The following is a 22,489-nucleotide window of genomic DNA, read 5'->3' on the forward strand; positions in this document are numbered from 1 at the left end:
TTATTGTTTACATCTGTGGACTAGTTCCTTTGAGTTAACCTTACTTACCGATTACTGCAATCAAATTATTTACATTTATTGTATTGGTTTTTAAAAAAGCAATATATCATGAGAGCGGTTATGCGGAGTTCAAATGCTTGCGAAATACCAAAAAAGCATGTAGTTGTATGTGTCAAATCATTTAATTCTTAAATAGCCAAATGTAAAATGGCTGCATGAAGTATCCGTTTTACTTTATGAATAAACGGGTTACAGTGCAAAGTGTTCTCTTCCTGATTAAAATGTTCATGTGGATTGTTTTTCAAAATATAAATAATAACAAGTGTAAGAAAAGAGTCAAACAAGGTGTAGGGGGGAAGGGAAAGGGATTTATTATTTTCTTTTTTTCTTCAAGTTTTGTTTTCAAATCACAAGTGCAACATGTGCCGCTTTTTTTCAGTCACTAATTCATACCAAATTTACCAGGGCATATTATTCTTCAAATACAATGACAGTGTACCGGGGGGACAAATTCAAAGCCAATTCATTAAAAATTTAACATAAGGAGACTCATCTGTGCACGTGGAGTTAAAACATAACATTTACATAAAACACCATTAAGAACCAACTTCAATGGTTGGCTGGCGGAAGAACAGCCTCACATTGAAGTTGGTCCCTCAACATCTTTTGTCTTTTAGAATGTCCAACAAATGATGTCAAATCTAACCATAGGCTTCAACACAGGCACAAATGTCAATGCAATAAATTAAACCCATACATCAGACAAGTCTCCTTGTTTCCAATTAGCAAATACAAATTTAGTTAAATTTGCTCCAAGCATTTTTCAGGCTGCACTGCAGACTACAAAACCATAAAAAACCATGTGCAAGATCTCTGGAAGGATACATCAGTGCAGGGCCTGAAAAAAATGCTATAGGCAGATTTTTTTTTTTAACAAAAATATTCTTCAGCATTGAAGTTAAGACATGAGCATAGCACGCCTTATACATTCAGTGTTATTACTAAAAATACTTTTGCCAGTCAAGCCTCAAACGTCGGCCTGAAAAATTTACATATGCTACAAGTACTCTATACATTTCATTATTTACATGGCTCTCACACGCTTTGTCATTTTAGACTGGCTATAAAAACAGCTTCAATTCTGCAAAGGAAAAAGTGCTGCGGAGGATCCACTCGAGATAGTTCATCACGCACACAATGATAGCATTCTGACCTGTAACTTATAGAGAAAAAACAAAACTGATTGCAGTGCAAGAACAGGCAGAGGCAACAAATGTCTCTTGATTTCAGTGATAGTCATCGGTAGCGACCCACTCGTAAACACACACAAGCTTTTTTTGTCGATTGCCCCGTCTTTTGGGTCGCGACTCTCAACCCTGCCTTTCTTTAAACAAGCGCAGCAGCCGACAGGACAAGACAACCTGCCGTGGATCAAGTCAAAACTCAATCCAAAAATGCAGCGTCTTGTCCTCTTCCGCACGTCGGCTCTGGAACACTGTGTCCTAAACAGGCAGGAGTCTGAGGCACTAGAACGGCGCTCATCAGGACATGAAGCAGCAATCCTGAAAAAAAAAACATCCTCCAGCCCATAATTGCTTTGGTTACTACACTCACCATCGCATACATTTTTTTTTCCAACAAAAAAGATGACATTACAATAAATGCTATGACAGAGTGCTACAGGCTTCAGACGAGCCAAGTTCCCATAGTGCATCTGCGCACAGCGCAATAAAAAAGGTTATGGGAGTTGACCGTCTGAGGTCTGTGTGCCATGGTTCTTTATCACACTTCAGTTTGAGGTTTAAACTTACGACCTGACTCACAACAGCTTATATCCGGTAATATGCTTTTCCCTGCAGAATTCCAGCCGAGTGCCCTAAACTTCCCAACGTAGGTACAATTTTTTAAAATGGAAATACGAAGTCAAACTAAATGGCTTAAAAATGTAAGCCATCGTGGTCCTAACACAACTGCATTGGGTTTTGTTCTTTTAAATAAAAACGTGTCTGTCTAGAGCAATGAACTTAAATGGTTGAAAGGGGCAGAGTTACCAAAAAAATAATAATTTGGGATAAGGCGCACTTAATCTGCTTTGACAGCCGGACTAAAAAGAGCAAAACAACGAGTACAAAGGGTATCCAGTTCATCGTCATCACAGAAGTGGACCCCAAGAGGGCGCTCCTCCACTAGCAAGGCTGCAATGTTGTGATAATTTAAAAAAGGTTTGAAGCAAACCTCACTGTTTAAAAAAAAAAATCTGAAAAGTACTACAACACTACAGCGTTCCTGATGGGGGGGTGGCGTCACTCAAGAGGATCCTGGCTCGATCTTGTTCATCAGTGGCCCCCCTCTCAGGCTTGCACCTTGAGGAGGCTCTTCAGCTGGAAGGCCATCATCTCCCTGTTGTCGCAGGAGCTCATCGGGAAAGACACCCAATGGCTGGGAGGTTTGGGCAATACGCTGGGGGACGGAGGCTCACTGAACTTGGGCCCCGCAAACTTGGGGCTCCCCTGTGTGGCCAGGAGTGTGTTGAGATGACACACGGCGCCTTCCCAGTTCTGATCGTAGTTGGTGGCGAAGCGGACCGACATGCCCTTCTCGACCGACGCGGCCTGCCGCGCCTCCGGGGATCTGAGGTAAGCTGCGCCTTTGTCACTCCGGCGGTGGCCGTGATGGTGAAGGCCCCCGGCGGCTCCTACTGCAGACGCTGCTACCGCTGATCCGTTCTGATCGCGACCCCTGGGCTTGGCCCGACCAAGCTGATGGTTCTTCTTGGTCAGTGGGCGTTCTGGGTGAGGAACTGGAATGTTGTACCTCTCTCCACCTCCCATACTTGTTTATGTTCTGTGTCACCTTAAAAATGGAAAAATAAACATTAACTTTTGTTACACACACGTGAGGGTCTTCTGCAAGAACTTACCTCTTTGTTGTCAGAAAGTGAGCTGAGCAGAGATCCCTCTTCAGTCTTTCACCTCCAACCGGGCCCCAGGTCCTCGAAGTAGTCTTCTGTCTACTCCTCACTGCACTTTTATGTCCAGCAAGATCGGAGGTTTTCATGTGCCACTGAGCGTTGTTTACTCGCCGGGCCGAGATGAACATCAATTCACACTCGGCACACGATGCTCCACGAAGCCGAATATACTGAAATAAAAAAATAAAAGGTACAAAGGGTAAGAATGTGCGTCGAGAAACAACAAGGACAACATTTTTCAAAATAAAAAAAAAATAAAAAAAAGAATGTTTAAAATTATTTATAAACGATACATTTATAAACCAAAACTAAAATCCTGTGTTGAAGTGACATTTAAATAAAAATAAAAATTCACAATCTAAGTGCGTATTGTTGTCGCACTTCTTTCCTGTAGCGGAGCAGCTGCTTCATTGTTCTCTTTCGACGTTGAAAAATAAATTAAAATAAAAATCCATGTCTACGCGTTTTTTGAGTATTCTATACAAGTACACATGTTTTTAAAACACGGAAATGCAAGTAAAAAAAATTCTAGGTCAGTCGACTTTGGCAAGAAATCAAAACAAAGAAAAAAACAAGAACATGGCGTCGACGACTCTCTTACCGACTTCGACTGGCGTTGTTGTTGCAGAAGCCCTTCCACAGAAAAAGAATATATACTTAAATAGAGAATTTAGGTCGCTATCCTCGGGAAAGAAATTGCAGGAATCACAGCTTTTTTTTCAGCTATATTTCCTTCAATTCCGTCGCCCTCCAAGCTCGTCGGTGCGATGCAAGAGTCGACACCCTCTTCCGTCTTTTGCCACAAAATGGAATCTCGATCCCCGCTATGTAGTCGCCGAGAGCTCGGCGCTGACCAATCCAGTGGCCGGAAGATTTGCGACGAACAAATCAGCTGCGAGGACGCGCCAGACACATAACACCCCTTGTTGCCGGAGCCTGTGACGTCAATCTCTGCCTTTTCTCGGGGTTCTTTTGTTGATCATTTCCTGACCAAAACAAGAGTTAGAACTTAAAGCAGCAAAAACATTAAAACGTAAAAATCAAAGCACAACCAAACGCTATCCTATTCTGAGCGCACAGAACCGATCGTCAATTTTTTTTTTTTTTTTGTTGTTGTTATGTAATTCCGTACAAGCCTTTAAACAGTCAAACGATCGATAATCGATATATTTAAAAGGCAGTCAGTGTGTGGTCGTGATGTATGTAAGCTTTTTCGTTTGAATAAAAGACAGATTTTTTTTTTTTTAGTTCCGCCTCGACAGATCGTAAAAGCCCATCCCCCCACCAGGAAAACAACACGTATTACGGACAAACGTAACTTCTTGTAATGCGATCGAATGTGAACTACTTTAAAAAAAATGTAAACAATGTCAAATATGTTATGTTTCTTATGAGCAACGACGTATTTGTCACACAAAAAGCGCGTGATTCGACGCTGCTGTACGTGTTTATTGGACTGTAAAGTTACACGTTCACAACTTCTTTCCGTCCGGAACTTACGAGCTGCGTGTTTGTGTTTCTCATAAATGTCGTCATTTGTCATGTCGTTTGTTTAAAAATCATTGTCTTTGGAAACTGACCGGATCACTTCATACTGATATCAAACGGTTTTGTTTTAGTATTTACTTTATTTAATCTATCTATTGTGTCGTCTTGTAACTTCTTTTTTTTTTAGAAACTTTGTTCTTGTTCTTATTTTTATGAATTATCTATCTATCTATCTATCTATCTATCTATCTATCTATCTATCTATCTATCTATCTATCTATCTATCTATCTATCTATCTATCTATCTATCTATCTATCTATCTATCTATCTATCTATCTATCTATCTATCTATCTATCTATCTATCTATTTTTTATTGATAACGATATAATAATCTCTAGTTAAATTATAACTAGTATAATACAACTGAGGCACATTTTTTATGTTCTTGAACTTAATATATTCATTTATAAAACTTCATATAAACTACTGAACTTTTTAATTGATTTAATTCAAAGATGAAGACCACAAGATAATTGAACAAAAGGACTCCTTTACCTAATTTTACCTTTACCATGTTAAATATTTAAATCTTGACTACTAATTTTACTTTTTGTTTTATGAAACTTTGTTCTTGTTCTTATTTTTATGAATTATTGTCTGTATTGCTGTGTTTTGCTATTTGGAAAAACAATTCAATAAAGTTCTATCTATCTAACTTCATATAATTTATGGTGACTAAACTGATACTTTAAGAACATACTGGATAATCAGATTATATAAATTAACTTGTATTATACTTGAATAGGTTTTGTATTAAATGTTAATTCACCTTTTGAAATCAACGCCTTAACATCTTCGTGATATTTAATGAAATTAAGTTATTTTTTATGAATATCTCCTCTGGGGTATCAATTAAGTATATATCTATCTTTTTCAATATGTTACTAATTATTGTATTATTGTTATACAACACATTTTGTCTGACTAATGACATTTGGTCACGTTATCTTGTTTGATAAAGAAAAACACATTGGAGTCGCACTTATCTCAAGCCACAGTTGCCCTCAGTATCAGGGCATGAATGTTGTGCAACAGCCTCTACGTCAGCTGTGTGACTGAGGCCATGGAAGGACACACCTCGAGAAGGGGTGGTTATTCAAGAGTTCACTATGTATGGAAAGTAGGTCGAGCAGACATCTGTAGATCACAGAGGACAGGGGCGGGGCGTCGATACCTATATTTGATCACAGATGTAGAAAAGTTTTAACTGAACTTATATAACTTTTTTACACTTCCGTTCACATTTTTATGTGTTGACGTCAGACGGAAACAGATCCTGTACTTTTTTTTAAAGAAGTGAAACTCTGGAGTAAAAAGTACAGATTCACAATTCTGAAGAAAAAGGATCATCAATGACGTGAGAGACTATCCTGTGTTTAAAATCTCATAAATGTCAAAGGTCACTGTGACGCAGGTGAGGCAAGGCTGATTTACAACTGAAAGATTCAATGTGTGAGACCGAACTAAAATCAAGGCACTCTTTGTTTACTTTTTAATTATTATTTGAACAAAGTAAAAATAAACTGCTGTTGTTTGAATCATCGCGTTCCTATTCTTATTGTTCTGTGTCTTTGTTTGAGGACATTTTTAATAGGTTAACATGTTTTGTTTTTTTTGTATTTATCAATGTTTAAATAGTTTTATGTTAGTAAAATGAAGAATTAAGATATGAATAAAATATGATTATTAATTAATTCAACTACATGTTTGGTGGATAATATTAACATATCAGAGACAGATTAATTTCCAGTTATGTAAGAACAAAAAATGTTTGTTTTTTTTGTGGTAAAGTTGAAATAATTAGGATGATATGTTATACAAATTGTAAAAATTGATGATTAAGTCTGTATATTTAACTTAACTTTAAGCATCTAATAAAATGTATTCAAGAAAACAACATTCTTATTTTTGTGGTAATACTTCAAGTTACTTTTATTTAAACATGTAAGAGTCAATGTAATTGTTTTTTTTAGGATTAATGTGATGTAATTCATATACTGTATATTGTTAAAAGTTAAAAACAACTTAAAGGGCCAGTGGGCGAAAAACACATTTTTGTTTCGTCACCAACTTCTGATTTGTGGACGATTTTACACGAATTTACAATTTAACTTTACATAAATCTAAGAATGCAACGTACTAAAGATACAATTGACGGTCTGCCAATGTAATTACAGAACCATTACTGTGCGAATTTATTGTATTTTATTTTCATTTAAACGTTAAACATATCCTACCCGGCAACACTGTGATCGATAATGGCTAAGCGGCGCCCCCTGCTGCACAATGATAAGCATTGCTTCTGAGGGTAAACCACACTGATGGATGGATGTACTGTATATACAGTATACTGTATATACAGTATACTGTACATACTTATACAGTATACTGTATATACAGTATGTATAAGTATAGTGGCGCTGTAAATGATCGGTGAAGAAAATCTGTGACCACATTAATTATTTGGTATAAACTCTATTCTGTGTATAAATTCTATGCTGTGGTGTGTTGGGGTGGGAATGTGTCCAAGAGGAGTGTAAACAGGTTGGACAGGCTGATCAGAAAGGCTGGTTCTGTGGTTGGAATGAAGCTGGACTCACTGGTGACAGTTGCTGAGAGGAGTTCATTGAACAAACCACTGTCCATCATGGATGATGACAGTCATCCTCTGAACACTGTCATCAGTGAGCAGAGAAGAAGATGGAGCAGAAATGCTCCTTCCCAGGTGCAAAACTAATAGACTCAAGGACTCATTAATTCCTCGGGCTATTAAATTGTACTGAGTTCGGGGGCAGGAGTGGAGCGAAAGTATCTGGATGTTCTGTTCTATGTTAGTCTTTGTATCCTTTGTCTTTGTTATTTTTCTGTCATCTATGTTCTTTATCTTTAGACTTAGATTGTATCATCTTGTTTTTTCTTTTTGTTCTTGTTCTTATTTTATTTTGATTTATTTTTTTATGAAAAATTGCTGTATTTTCTGTGGCTATTGGAAAAAACTATTTTCAATCAATAAAGTTTTACCTTACCTTACCTTACTCCACGTGTGTTTGCAGAAGAAAAGGAGGCTGAGTTGCATATAAAGAACACCGTACCCAGGTTGGAACATTATGCTTTTGGGCTCCTTTTCTGCCAAAACGACAAGACGAAAGAACCATATGAAGGAAAGGATTATTGGGGTCAAACACCTCATTCTACTAATAAGAGCCTTGTGGATGAAACATGGCTGAATTTCCCAGCATTACAATGGGCACTATGGAGGAGACATGCATGGAATGATGAACCAAAATATACCAGATATAGTTTGTGAAACCCTGGTGAAGACCTAAAGGTTAAAACGTTTGACCCACCAGGGTTGCAGTTAAAAGGTATTGGGGGGAAATAAAGAAACATTTATATGTAATTTCAATTTTGCATAAATATATATATATATATAAATATTTATGTAAACATTTTGTAGACATGCTAAATCTTTGCTTCAATTAAAAGTCACTCGATAACCTTTTTTTATTCCTTTAAACACTTCGCTTCAATTCCTTTTAACACTTTTCCAGTTAGAGGTAACAACATCCATCTTGAGTGCTTTATTCCCCAGAGACTCTGCTGGACTGTGCAGCTGGAAGGACACATGAAACGTTTTAGTTTTTTAAAAATCTAGTAAAGAACAGGATGCTTTATTATTGAATCTCTGTTGACATAGCCACGCTTCTAAACATTTGTTGCCTGTCAACCCTCTCTCTTCTCGCGCTCACGCTCTCTCTCTCTCTCTCTCTCTCTCTTTCGATTGTCACTTCCTCCCTCCTTCCTTCGCCCCTCTATGTCACTCACCGGGTTTGCAGGTCTGCGTGGTCGCTCTGTGGGATGTTCTATTTCAGTCTCATCTACGAAAGACGACAGAGAGGAGAGAGCATTAGGTGAGTACCTAGAATCATGAAATAAAACCCTCATAAAAAACCTTTATTATAATTGATGTGTATTGGATGGACATAAATTAAGATGTTTTTTTACAAGTTTACAAGTGTTGACATCTGAATTCATGACTTTAGATGGGTTTTCTTTTCTGCCAAGAATGTCATTTTTGAAATACTGTTGTGACTCAAGGGACTGTTGCCACATTATATTTCAGCAATGATGGTCGTCATGATGCAAGCGAAAAAAGGAAATCAGTCTTTTTGTTTTGTACAAATAAACCCATTATTCTTTAACAAATGACTACAGCAGTTGTTCACACGCTTTCGAAAGGAAGCTTGATGTGGTGTCGGTCGCACACACAATGTCATGATTTAAGAAGTACTTCGCTCAAGCTTTTTTTTTCTTTTTTCACACAACCTAAAAATTGCATCCTATTCTTATCGTCTATTTCACCGTCGCCAATCGTCAGAGCATCAGTGACTTTGAATAATCCTCTCACACGGTCATCTATTGATTGCATACAGGAGCAGCAATTACGAGGTTGCAGTGACCTATAACCTTGGATCGACCTTACAGTTTTAGATTCAAATCCCCTTTAATTCCATTATTTCATACCTTTTCTAACGCCTATACCTTCCTCTGCGGGGGGGCATATGATGAGAGGCGTGGGCAACAACCAGTTCTCACTCACACCTATAGATCATTCAATGTATGTTTTTTAATGAACTGTGGGAGGAAATCAGAGCACAAGAGAGCTGTTTTCCACATTTTTTACAAGAAGCCCTCAACCTGTCCTGTATTTTGACGCCCATTGAAAGATTTATTTTTTCAAAGTCAGCTGATTTATTTAATATCAAGCCACAATATATATTTTGATTTTCCTCGTATTTTATTTCACAGAAGTGTACCAAAAAGTAAATTAAATAAAAAAACAAATCAATATTATACAGTCAACATTTAACTTCTTCCGTGTCTATCAATCTCTTATCTATTTCAAAATGATATTTATGATTAAAACTGAAAACTGACTTGTCTCTATCAATCTAAACATAAGAGGAAAAGGTTGAACTTGAACATATGGTGGTGGAACTGGGCATCGCCAGAGTAAATAGTGTTTCTGAATGTAATGGCTTGTGATATAACAGGAGGATACTTAAAGTTTCATCTTCCTTCCTCCAGCAATAATGATGGTTATCTGTTTGCCCTGACCTCTAAAGGACAATCTGTCTTCACTCACAAATGTTAATGTTCCTCTTAAGGTCCAAGTCCAATATTGACTCAGATGAGGAAAAAGTTAATTACATTTTCGACCTAACCAAATCTTTTTTTCTTTTCCATCCTCAGAGACTTTCCTTCCTGATTTCCTGATTTGGAAAAAAAAGGTAAGATCCCATTGGCTTATTTGTTAGTATCAAGTGGAAATATTAATCATGATTATATAGATATACTAGGGATGTTAAATGATTAATTAATCACTGTCCGCTTACAATTTAAATGAGATCTGGTGATACATATACTTGTTTATATATGTATATACTTTTTGATGTGTTAACTTACATCCCTAGCGATCAAGTCTCAAATAAAAGGTCGATGACTAGAACTTCATCCGTTCAAAACAACAAACGGCTTTATTTCTCTACGATAAATTAAAATGAATTCTCTCAGGAATTTCAATGCAAGAGTTAAAACATGGTAGTCGATTAATTAATCTATTAACTTATCTCAGTCTCTTGACTGAATTTAAAATCATAAATCATATATAGATTTGTCATCCATTTAATTGATATTGAATACAATTGGAATGAGCTAACTAGAAGAGATTGATGGATCCTTTGCCTGCAATCTTTCATCTACTCGCGGGTAGATTTCCAAGATATTGTTCCCTCGCTTTTGACAATAAACCCACCCCCTCTCTCCATTCAAATCAAATAGTAGCATATTGACTCCCCTGTGTATATACGGGTGTATTTTTATTGCAACATTAATCACTTGTTATCTGAGGTTCATGACTGTTTGACACCAGCCTATCGTTGCTTTGTATTGATGCAGTAAATATGTTATGGTTGGCGAGACATGATATCGATAAATCTTTTTAAATGTTGCTCCGCGTGTTTCGTTCTAAATGTGTTTATAGTGTGTGTGTTTCTGATTCAGACAAATGATTAATTTGACAGCAGATAAGATGGAGGAGTGGATCAAATCCAATCAAACCAGATCGTCATCACCAGGTAGACATTTCTCTGTATCGTTGAAGTTACTTTAACATAGAGATCAGTTTCGTTGAATTTTTTCTTATCTTTACTCGTTGTCAGTTGAGATCAAGGACAAAAGAGGCCGATTTCTATGAATTAAATAAAGTGCATCTGGCATATTTTGATTTAAAATAAAAAAAACCTTTATTGAATTTATGTTCTGTTTCATTAGGTAAACAATAATTTAGAAGCGGATGATTTTAATGACTTTTTTTAGGCAAAGTGGATCATGTTTCATGAAATATATAAGAATTGAAATTGATTGCGATTGTTACCATGTGGATTTTTGTGTGTGCATAAACTAGCTCCAAACCACTATTTTCAAATGCAGCTAATTCTTATGATCAATATCCCAATCCAAAAATAAAGATTAAAAAAAAAAAAAGGCAATAATATGGTTACAATGTAATACATGTGCGGGACAGAGCAGCTTGGCAGAGGTCTGCACTCGTCTGAGCACTTCTTTGGTTTATAATAAATGTAGACTTTGTTCATTAAGAAACAAATATTCCAGAAAAATGTCATGTCATATGATGAATATATAAATATATAAAAAATACATTCTTCTTGGAGCCGTCCAGGAGGCACTGGCTTCTCTCGCTGTGAAAGGAGCAGCTGCTCTTCCTTCAGTCACTACCGAATGAAACAACATTTAGTGTGTATCCCTGATTTTGTTTTTCCAAGTCCCTCTCCGAGGTTCTTAACCGTAAATGTAATTACAAACATTAATAGATAGGTACAGTATATCACAAGCTTGGTGTTTTCGCACAGCTCTTTATTAACCCTTGTGTTATCTCACAAGGAGAGAAAATAATTGTGTTTGTGGTATCCCTTGTGTTGTCTCTGGGTCGAGGTGAACCACCTCCCTGGCTTCCATAAATACATTTGCAGTGGAAGAGGTCGATTACCTTGACCCTGAGACAACACAAGGGATATCTCGAACACATTTGTTTTCGGGTCACCTTGACCCTGAGCTAACACAAGGGTTTACAACGTCAGTCTATTACAGAGATGTCAAGGAAGATCCTCGACATACCATAGATACTCTTAAAGATTAGTCTCGATATCCTCCCAGAAAAGATGAAAAGCTTTTGGTTAAATAATAGTCCAACTTTTGTAGAAGAAGAAGAATACACTGATTTTTAACACAAACCTTTGTCTATCTCTTCTTTTAGAGGAATTCAAGTCTTGTCAGAACCTTGAATGCTACATGGTTCTGACCGAAGCGGAGAAGACCGCCATCAGCACCATCTGTTTCATGGCCGGCCCCCTGACCCTGTTGGAGAACGCCCTGGTTCTGGTGGTGATCGCCACCACCTACAGTCTACGAAAACGGCCCTCCTACCTGTTCATCGGAAGCCTGGCGTTGGCGGACGTTTTCGCGAGTTGCTTCTTCACCACCAGCTTCCTCGACTTCCACCTCTTCCGTCGCAGCGACGGCCCCGCGGCGTACCTCTTCAAGCTGGGCGGCGTCACCATGGCCTTCACCACCTCCGTGGGCAGCTTGCTTCTGACCGCTCTCGACCGCTACCTCTGTATCCACCAGGCCTCCAGCTACAAGGTCCTGCTGACCCGCCGCAGGGCCTTTTGGAGTCTGCTGGTGCTCTGGAGCTCCACTATCTTCATCTCCTTTCTACCGTTAATGGGTTGGAGATGTCCAACACGTCTAGCGCCACCTTGCTCACGCCTCTTTCCCTTCATCAACCAGGTTTATCTGGCCTGCTGGACTAGCTTCACCTTGGTACTCCTGGCGCTCATCCTGGGTGCCTATGTGCTAATTCTTTGGAAGGCCCATCGCCATGAATCCTCCATGACCAGCTTCCACGGATCGGCCGGGACGGGACACGCCCGCATGAGGATGGATATCCGCTTGGCACGTACCTTCGGTTTAATCCTGCTTATCCTGGTCGGCTGCTGGCTTCCGGCGCTCGCCTTCATGATGGCCGACGTGTCCGTGATTCTTACTCACACCCAGCAGAGAGCTTTCGCCTTTTGCAGCACACTGTGTCTCCTGAACTCCGCGGTCAACCCGCTGCTGTACGCCCTGCGCTGCCGGGAGCTCCGGGTGGCCTTGCTGCAGCTGCTGCAAAATCTGGGCCGATTCTTCGTTTGCAAAAGAACTGAAAGAGATTCAGAGCCGAGACTGCCCTCCGGCGACGACAACGTTACAACTTTAGCCGAGGACGAGACGCCGAGGGCCACGCAGTTTACCTCCGTCACAGAAATGGCCATCAAAGAGCAAAATTAAAACGGTACAATGTCGGTTTAAGTGGAAAATACATGAGGAGTTCCTAATGGACCCTTTGATATTCTAGCTGTGTGTACATTTTTTAACAGAATCTGTAAAAACCTTGGGCGGGTTCCTGAAGACATTTTATTTGTATTCCAAACGACTTTCTTACTTCTGATGATGTCAGAATTTTTAAAAGGATCACTTCTTTTTTTTTTGGATACATTCTATCTTTGTTATTATTTTTAGAAGTTGTAGTATCTAGAGTTTTTGTTCCCGAAGCAGATAAAACGTGGTGAGCAACGTCAGAATAGATAGTGGGCTGTTCATCAATCATGTTCCCATCTCTAACTCATAACTCAGAGCCTTAAGAACAACATCTTCGTTACAACTACTGTCGTTTTCATTTTGACACCAAGTAAGTGACTCACTTGGTTCTCAGGAGAAGACCAGCTGTGTGGAAATATTCCAATTATTTGCTAATCATGCTTCGATCCCTTTTTTGTCCAGTCCATTTCACAAGCTCTAAAAATCTTTCTTTAAGTGTTTATTAAAGTTGTGAATTTCACAAACAACATTTTTTTAATTATCATTTTAGACATTTATAGTCATTTTTATCAAGAACATGGACCAATATATTTCTTAAAAATCACCTATAGAATTAATAGAGAACAAAAAAAAAATCAATTTAGTCATTTTAAACCATTAACTTCTTTTTTTTCTTATAAAAAATGTGCAAACTAGTTTAAGAGCCACCCTGTAATGGTTATGTATTATGACATCAGTAAAACCCATGCTGGAGCCTATCACGTTAAAGAAAACCTTCTGTCTTAGATTGTGGATAACAATGCCAACTGAAGCTATTTAGATGTGGAATTTACCACCAAAAACACTGTGTTTAACTCATATATTGAAGGTAATAATCTCCATTTATATAAAATAAAATAATATGCGGGTCACAATTAAAAGTATCATAATGGTAGGGATTTATGTTATGGGATTTTATTTATGTATTTCCTGATTCTAGGTGTTTTATATGGGGTTAAAGCACTTTATCATGGACGATGTTTTTAAATGCATTTAATGTTTTTTTTAGATGCATTTATTTTAGTATGTTTTTCTGGTATCTGGTCAGTAGGTGTAACCAAAAAGTAGATAAAGAAAATGTATATAACCATCGTCTACTCTATGTTCTCTTAATACGTCCTGCCCTTAGTACTACAAAACAAATTTTGTTTTGAATCATCAAGGGTAAAACATGTTTTTATTTCTCTTTAGTTAGTTTTGTCTGAGCTATACCCACCAGGTTCATATAATGTACACCTACAGTTGAAGCTCTGAAAACCGTTCCAGTTGCACAATTAAAAAAATCAAGAAACACTGTGATTTGTTATGGATTGTACTGTACATAAGTTTGTTTGCCCCATCTGAGTTTTGACTTCCTTTACTCTGCCTATTACATTACCAGCTATTGTTTGAATATCTACATTTAGTCATGCGCTCACTGGTCATTGTCGATCTCTAGGATTAGCTTTGCTAACTTCCTATTTTTGTGTTTCATTTGATAAAGGACGAGGATCATTTAAAGGTTGGGGAAGTAAAATAAGCAAAACCAGAGAATGCTGAATCGTTAGAAAATAGAAGTCATCAAAAAAAAAGAAAGATATCATCTGCTTGAGTAACAGAGACTCGTGAGATGAAAGTCGCTTTGATCACAAAAGTCTTTGCAAAGTGTGTGCAAAGCTTTAGAGATGGATGTTAAAACTGCGTGGGGTCTCTGGGTGTGTTGATCAACTTTGATGTGGAACCATATTTGATGTGAACATGACACAAATAAAGAAAGCAATATTTATTTGTTTACTGTTCAATCTCAGAATTCGATCTCATGTTGTCTTTTTGAACAATCTTACCCTTCGCGTCATAGGCTACACTTTTTTTTTCAAGTATAAATCATTTACTTACATTTTAAACAAAACAATTTCCCGAAGATCTCCAAAAGGGATTATTACAGTTTATCTATCTATCTACTGTTATCAACCAAAATCAGATTGTCTAGTGAGTGCTGTGCATAAAACTGCTGACATTATCCAACAGCAAATCTGATTTATTGTTTGAATGCAGACCTCATCATTTCTCTGTATATTATCTGGGGAGCGAGAACAAAGGGTAATCATTGGATTTAGTCAAAAGACACTTAGTTACATGGAGGACTGCAATAAGTCATCATCCTCTGCTATATATAATGTTTAATAACACCTTTTATTTTCTGTTTAAGAAAGTTGAAGAACCCACACTTAAGTATTAATTAACTATAGTAAAAAAAATGTGAATACATCAGTAAAGTTGATTGCTCTATTAAAGCCAATGTAATATCTATTAAATAAATGAGTTCAGTGGATACATTTATTTGTTGTTTGACCAAAGGTTATATTAAAAAAATTCACATTGACAATTAGATTCAAAGCTGTTCCCCGGCAACAACACTCTTATCAGTTTTCCACACTGTCAACCTGGTCTGTTGACATTAGGCCAACTGTCAATAAAGGCCGTTTCATCCTCTCGGTGATGTGGAATTTATTAGACATTGCTTGCCTGCAAAACAACCCACATCAACTAAACCGTTCACCAGCATCAAAGAACGACATAATAAACAAGTTTTCTAGAGAATACCATCATCAGATCAGTGCAAATACAAATGGTTACAAAAGAGAAACTTTCCTTTGTAGTCCATCTGACAGTTACCCTTAATGTAAACAATTTGACATAATCAAACCGTATACAATAGTAAACAAGCAAACCTGTGCATCTCTATTATCTATATTTATGTCCTATATTTGGACATTATAACAGCATTACAATTTTTGTTTTCCAAAAACAAACACAAAAAGAGGCAACCAATACAAGGTAATACATATAGATAGATAGATAGATTAACATAGCATAGAATGTCATGACACTTTATTCTTTCGCTCAGATAACTTATTCAAATCAATGACCGTTTTTATGTTGAAATGGAGGAAACAATGGAAGTTCCTAATATTGACAAGCTAATTCAAAGTACCTAAGGAGGATTTTGGACATTTCATTTAACCTGTCACAGTAGTTCACGCCACTGGCAATACCAATTGAACAGTATTCATTTGAAAAGTATTTAGCGGATGTTTCGACGAAATCGTCACTTGAATAATACAATTGATTCTGTAAGTAGGAAATCAAACCACAACCCTCGCACAGGAGCGGACATTTAAATTTGACTTGAATTGGAACGAGCCATCGCGTCACAAAAGGGTTGCATCATAGAAGAAACGTCCGACTCTGTAGTGCCATGAAACGTACCACAGCCAACAAATATCGTCAAAGTTCAATTCACTTAGAAATGAGGTATTCGATACCTTTAAACTTGCATCAAAGGTTTAGGATTAGATAAAATGAGCGCTCGTTCGCTCGCCAAGGCACCTCCGCACTTGGTACATTCCGTGACGTATTAAAAAACCCCAGCAGGCAGCTCCGCTCTCGGCTCAAGCACTCAGAGTCAAGCCGTTGTTGTGAGCGAGAAGAAAAAAAAGGCCGCGACCAAACCACAGGGACAACCGGCACCAGCTTCCGTCAAACACTCGTCGTTTTGTGGGACGTTTCTTCACTTTTGCGACTCCCGACTTTTTCTCCAATCTAGCGAACATGGCCTGTGGAGCGACGTTAAAGCGGCCGATGGAGTTCGAGGCCCTCCTAAGTCCTCAGTCTCCCAAGCGGAGAAGGTGCAACCCTCTACCGGGGGCTCCCAGCACTCCGTCCCCGCAGAGATGCAACCTGCGTCCGAACGTCGACAGCCCCACGCACCAGATGTCTCCCCAGGCCATGGCGGGGGAACATAGACTCACTCCAGGTGATTTTTAAATCTTCATTTTTTTATCCTGCGTCTCTTTTTTTCGGGCTGGGTTATTATGGGGGATGGGGGTTGGGTGGAGTGGGTTGTTAGCCTTTTGCTAGCTGCTCCTAGAATGGGGGGTTGGAGGCTAATCGTTAGCCTAGCCGTGGCTCCAGCTAAAGGTGCATGTCGTCGTTAAAGTTGACGCGTTATTGCCGACATTTGAGCTTCAAAAAAACGCAGTCCCTGTCGGTGGTCGTTGAATATATTCCTCGGTGTGTTTTCAAAACTTTTATCGGACACAAGTTTGGTTTTTTTTAAGCTAACTTTGCTTCCAGTGGCTTTATTGTTGTATCCCGGAAAAGCTAAGTTATTCCACAATGTTAGCTCCTTTGAAAAAACGACAGTGTTTTTTAAATGCATTTTTAAATCGACTTTTAAGGCTGTGTGTGGAGCCTGTTGAATATATCACCCCCGGATGACTGCAGCATCCATTATTAGTAGATGTCTGGGTGTTGTTTCAGTGGCACAATGGTCTTGGACTGGGGTGGTGGTGGAGGGGGTGGGGTTTGCCATTCATCGCCCACCGTTTCGTCCCTTCTTCCTTGGGCCTGCATGGCATTGTTCATCCCACCCGTCCTATCTTTTTTTCGAGTGTGTCTGGACCAGATCCACAATTGTGACACGTTAAAAATTGCAATTTATTGATCATATCATCAGCATGGGTGATGTTTAAAAAAAAAAAAAATCTATCAGTCCCACATTGGAATCGCAAACTTGTCTAATACACAAATATATATGTATTTGTACAGATGGTGATCTAGAAGCTCAGGCGTGTCTATTCTTGTGTTCTTTAACCCAAACCACGGTTGTGCTCGCAGGGGCCTAGAAGGATGAAGCATGCTATTGCCAATCTATTTGAAATGACACCAACCAAGGGTGACTTAATATCAAAGGACTTTTTTTTGGGGAAAGTAAAAAGACGTCAGTGTTGAGAATTCAGCTGGTCTATCATGTGTTACGTTTCTTGCAGACTTGGCCTCTTTTGCTGGCTGAATTATAGCCCAGCAGCTGCCAGGATGAAGAGATTTTTTTTTCTTTCTTCTTCTGCGGACTCCAGGTGGAGATATGAAGTTATAATGCTTTTACCCAGAAAGTGGGCCCTCATGGAGACTAAGGCTACAAGCTAGTCTTTCTGCTTCTGTTTGCCGAGTGAAAGCATTTTTTGCATTTAGTGAAAGGTCAGCTGTCATCCCCTCCCAACTGTCTCTACCCACACATGCTTTCCAGCTCATCTGGTTAGCTGAGGGTGAACAGTGCGGTTTTTTGTTGACGGGGACTGCCGAGCCTGATAGCCCAAAGGTGTCCCAGGTGATTGTTTAATGTGTATCACCATGATCCACATACTTCTCCTCTGCCTGGAGACTGTTTATAAGCGAGTATAAGGTGTTTACGTGAAGTTAAAGTGGTTGTTTCTATACGGCCATACGGGCCACAGATGGGAGGTTGCATATCTTATTTTTTTCTTCTCTAGAAATTGGATGGTTTGTTCGATTGTAAAATCCTCAAATCATCACCAGACCATCTTGGACAACATCTGGGATTTAAAAATACAAATGAAAATCCAAAAGACAACTGTAGAAAACTACAATTCCTCTTAAGTCTTGGGTAGTATAAAATTCTGGTTTCATTATGTACTTTTTAAAGTCATGGTCAGCATGGGAAGGAATTCGTTTCTTTTGGTAAAATGTCTCCCTTTGTGGTCACGCAGGGGGCTTTCTATTTTTTGTTACCTATGACAATTGGGTCAGGTGGCCAAACAATAACGGCTGTTTTTCATTTTTCCTCCCTAATGGGGAATATGAGAAGCAACTTAATTTTCACATTGATGTGTGAAACAAAAATCGAAAGTGTGTGACACCTGGACAACCTTAGAGTCCTGCGTACCAAGTTACTAAATACACTTGATCTGATTCTGACGTGTTTTGATCCTGAATGTCCCAATCCTTTCACCCCCCATTCACTCACTCCTGGCTTAAAGCCTTTTTAGCTCAGGCTTTCTTTGCTGTGTTCCGGTGGCTACAGGAATATTGTGATTGATCGGTTAGCCTTGTTGTGTCAGGGTCATTGTTGCCGTAAACCACCCTCTGTTTATCTATCTTTGGCTGCCAGGGAAAGGGGTGACATGCCAGTGTTTGTTTTTCTTGTCAATGAAAGTGTTTGTGTTGTAACTTGCTTAAAAAACTACTCTAAATGTCAATTTGGTTTCATGTAGCTCACTTGTAATCCTGTTAAAATATATATATATATATATATATATATATATATATATACACACACTTTCAAAAGGAATTCAATCATTTGATTGAGAAAAGCAAACCATGTATATAAAAAAAATGGAACCATTAAAATGCATAAAATTAAAAGAAGAAAATGCATTTTTATTCATTTATTGCAACATAATTTCAACAAGGAATTTTATTGAATTCCTTTTTTAAAGTTGTAGCAGAGGAACGCATCATAACGCATCCCACAGATCACACTTTCCCAATTAGAAGCGAACCCCTGTTAACATAATACCAGAGCAGGAAATATGGCTGATCTTATTGGATATTATTTTTCGAATTATGACGATCACATAAACTGAGTCATTATGATGTTAAAGCTCCAACAATATCATTACGTCAGCAGCTACTTGATCTCGGAAGTAGTTCGTGAAAGTTTGAGAAATGACTTCTAGAGGCTCCAACAAGGCTTCTTTTGAACCCTCCCCACCTCCCTTCTACCCAAGATAAACAAGGCAAGGCTCTCCAGATAGAGGTGCAGCTTCACCTCCTGTTAGGATTGTTAAGATAAAGCAATTTGTCAACATCCCTTTATCTGGTCTGTCTGAGGCCATTGCGTGTTCCATAACTTTGTAACCATAACTTTGTAACCGCAGCATGGGTTCATAAGTACAGCTTTTTGTTATGATAATTTTATAACCACAGATTATTTTTTTTTTCCTGACCTAGTTTTAACTGTTTTGTCATCTACCATTTGAAGGATAAAGAGGAACCAAAACTTCTGATAAGACATTGACTGAACTGTTGTCACCGAACTTTGACCCAAACTATAGCCTGTCTTAACCTGCCAAACTATGAATGATAAATTTTTGATTTGTTTGTGTATCCAGGAAACCGATAAAACATGACACTTGCACCGTTGAAATGGAAAGATGCAGAGAAGTAAAAGTAAAAGAAAAGATCTGTTTGGTGGCGTCAACTAGAACGAGCATAAAAGACAATCATTGTCAATTCGTTGTAACCTGAAATAAAAATGTATTAATCATTCTTTAAACGTAAAAACAAAAAAAAACTGACAACAAAACTGAAACTGACAATGTAACTAAAGATGTAAAAGCAAACGAAAGACAGAATCCCCAGAATAGAATAACATGCTTGAACATGCGGGTTGGTACAAAATTAAAAGATGCTTGAACAGGTTTTTTTCTTTATAGCGACATTTTACAAGACAGGAATTGTGCTTGTTTAGTTACATTCCTAGCTTTTATTGTACGCCACATACAGGCTGATGTGAATAAACATTTATATTTTTGTTTGTTTAAACCCACTTGAACATGTTGAGCGGTGGTAGAACAAGTGTTTTTCGATTAAGCAAAATAAATGGTGGGTCATCTTTGACTATTTGTCGCCCCCTACAGAGCAAATCTTTCAAAACATCCGCCAGGAGTACAGTCGGATCCAGAGGAGGCGACAGTTGGAAGGAGCCTTCAACCAGACGGAGGCCTGCAGCTCCAGCGATGTTCCCAGTCCCAGCTCCTCCCTCTCCGGTCCTGTCTCCCCTCCAGGTAAAAAAATGGAGGCACAATATTTTGTGAAAACGGTCATTTAAAGGGTATTTATGACGGAAACTACGCTGAAGTTTTAAGGCTCCTTAGTCAGGTTTTTCCCTTTTTAATCAGGTCATTTGAAAATGTATTATAGAAATTATAATGAATAGTTATTTAAAATGAAGGGTAAAATTGTTCTGGAGAGAAACGACTATTGCCGATTTTTAATTAATTAAATGGCCACTTATGTAGTAAATCATTTCCTGACTCGCCTTGATGATGGGTTGTCTTCTCTCAGGCGCTTCCAGGAAGGACCAGCCCTCGTTTACGCTGAAGCAGGTGAGCTACCTGTGCGAGCGCTTGCTCAAAGACCACGAGGAGAAGATCCGGGAGGAGTACGAACAGATTCTTAACACAAAACTTGCAGGTAAAAAAAAAAAGTAGAAATGTGACTCTTTGTTTATAAAAAATTGATGCCACTCAAGCTTGAACTGTTTTTTTCCCTTGTAAATTAAAAGAAACTTTGACAATAACTACTTTTTGTCTTTCCAGAACAATATGAATCATTTGTGAAATTCACACAAGACCAGATTATGCGAAGATATGGAGCTCGACCCGCAAGTTGTAAGTAAAAACGCACGAGTCGCCATCTTAAAATCCTATCTTCTAAAATGTCGTGTTCTCTCCAGATGTGTCCTGAGCTCATCACTGAGATTCCAGCTTTCCCCTCACAAGATGGATCCCCCTCTACTTCCACTTGAATTTTATTTTATTTTTTTTTCATTTTACCCCTCAAATCCTCCACTTCTCAACAATATTCTGGGTGCCATGGTTTGTTAAATTTGTATCTGAAATGTAACCATTTTAATTCTAATATAGTTTTCTGCTGGCCAAAAGTTTAAAAATACCGCAATTATAATCAGTAATCTTCCTCAGCCCGCCCTACTATTTTTTAAAATAAAATAAAAGTCTTCTGGGCAGACGCTCTCTTGTCTGAAGCAGGTCTGTGCGGAGCTGTAGAAAAAAAAAGAAACGTATAATCCTGTGTGATGATTCTGTAGAACCTTTCAGCAGCTGTGCTCCAAGTGCGTCTGATGTTCATTCTTCATCACAATGTTCACCTGAGAATGTGGATTTTTCTCCCTTTTGAAGAAAAATAAAGTTCTGTGATTAAACGGTCTCAAGTTGATTTAATGCATGTCTTTGTAGCTGTTCATCCATGATTGACGATCCCACGCTCGCCATCCATCAGTGCTACTGGTTCTGTTTTTGTTCTATTAGTTTCTGCTTTAGTTCTCCATGATGGTGCACAGACTCAGCATACCATCATGAGGATACGCTATATCTGAGCCCATGCTTAAACAAGGTCTTTCCTCCAAGCTTTTCTTTTTTCCAGGATTAAATATTTCCCCATCTTTACAGTGGCTTACAAAAGTATTCATACCTCTTGATCTTTTCCACATTTTATCACAATACTTGCCACAAATGTAGATGTATCTTATTAGCAAAGTGTCACACAATCATGAAGTACAAATAAAATTATACATTTAAAAAAAAAAAGTGCAGTGGGCAAAATTATTCTGCCCCCTTTTCTCTTGAGTCTAACGAATTGCCTTCAGAAGTTTCCTGTTCACTGCTGAATGATTGAATGTTGACCTAATGATTAAATAGATCCACCGGTGTGTGATCAATTCTCAGTACAAATACAGATGTTCTGTGATGGCCTCAAGAGGTTTGTTAAGAGAATATTGGTGAGCAAACCGGACTGTGAAGTCCAAGGAACTCACCAGACAGGTCAGTGGAGAAGTTTAAAGCAGGGTTAGGCAATAAAAAGATTTCCCAAGCTTTGAACATCTCAAGGAGCAACTGTTCAATCCATT

The 22,489-nt window shown here is 38.3% G+C and overlaps 3 protein-coding genes across 9 annotated transcripts; 2 read left to right on the forward strand and 1 right to left on the reverse strand.

The window, feature by feature from the left end:
* Positions 1-348: 348 nt before the first annotated feature.
* Positions 349-3,782, reverse strand: pnrc2 (proline-rich nuclear receptor coactivator 2). Its single transcript, XM_087805708.1, has 3 exons — positions 3,573-3,782; positions 2,921-3,141; positions 349-2,853 (listed from the first exon to the last, which is right to left on the reverse strand). Exon 3 carries the CDS (start codon positions 2,829-2,831, stop codon positions 2,352-2,354), a length of 480 nt encoding a protein of 159 aa, XP_087661834.1. The 5' UTR covers positions 2,832-2,853; positions 2,921-3,141; positions 3,573-3,782; the 3' UTR covers positions 349-2,351.
* Positions 3,783-5,693: 1,911 nt separating this feature from the next.
* cnr2 (cannabinoid receptor 2) lies at positions 5,694-14,750 on the forward strand. 7 transcript variants are annotated; one of them, XM_087806216.1, is made up of 6 exons: positions 5,694-5,935; positions 7,575-7,617; positions 8,358-8,432; positions 9,775-9,812; positions 10,585-10,658; positions 11,858-14,750. In XM_087806216.1, the coding sequence occupies exons 5-6, from the start codon at positions 10,589-10,591 to the stop codon at positions 12,928-12,930; spliced, it is 1,143 nt and encodes a 380-aa protein (XP_087662342.1). In that variant the 5' UTR covers positions 5,694-5,935; positions 7,575-7,617; positions 8,358-8,432; positions 9,775-9,812; positions 10,585-10,588; the 3' UTR covers positions 12,931-14,750. The 7 variants fall into 7 exon arrangements, with proteins under 7 accessions (XP_087662342.1, XP_087662346.1, XP_087662343.1 ...); XM_087806220.1 differs by having other exon boundaries at positions 10,608-10,658; XM_087806217.1 differs by having other exon boundaries at positions 5,694-5,878.
* Positions 14,751-16,398: 1,648 nt separating this feature from the next.
* On the forward strand, positions 16,399-21,784 carry akirin1 (akirin 1). Its single transcript, XM_087806331.1, has 5 exons — positions 16,399-16,795; positions 20,481-20,627; positions 20,908-21,036; positions 21,162-21,233; positions 21,299-21,784. The coding sequence occupies exons 1-5, from the start codon at positions 16,591-16,593 to the stop codon at positions 21,307-21,309; spliced, it is 564 nt and encodes a 187-aa protein (XP_087662457.1). The 5' UTR covers positions 16,399-16,590; the 3' UTR covers positions 21,310-21,784.
* The last annotated feature ends 705 nt before the right edge of the window (positions 21,785-22,489 follow it).

Source organism: Callionymus lyra, chromosome 13, assembly GCF_982586985.1.
Source record: "Callionymus lyra chromosome 13, fCalLyr1.hap1.1, whole genome shotgun sequence".
Taxonomy (NCBI): Eukaryota; Metazoa; Chordata; class Actinopteri; order Syngnathiformes; family Callionymidae; genus Callionymus; species Callionymus lyra.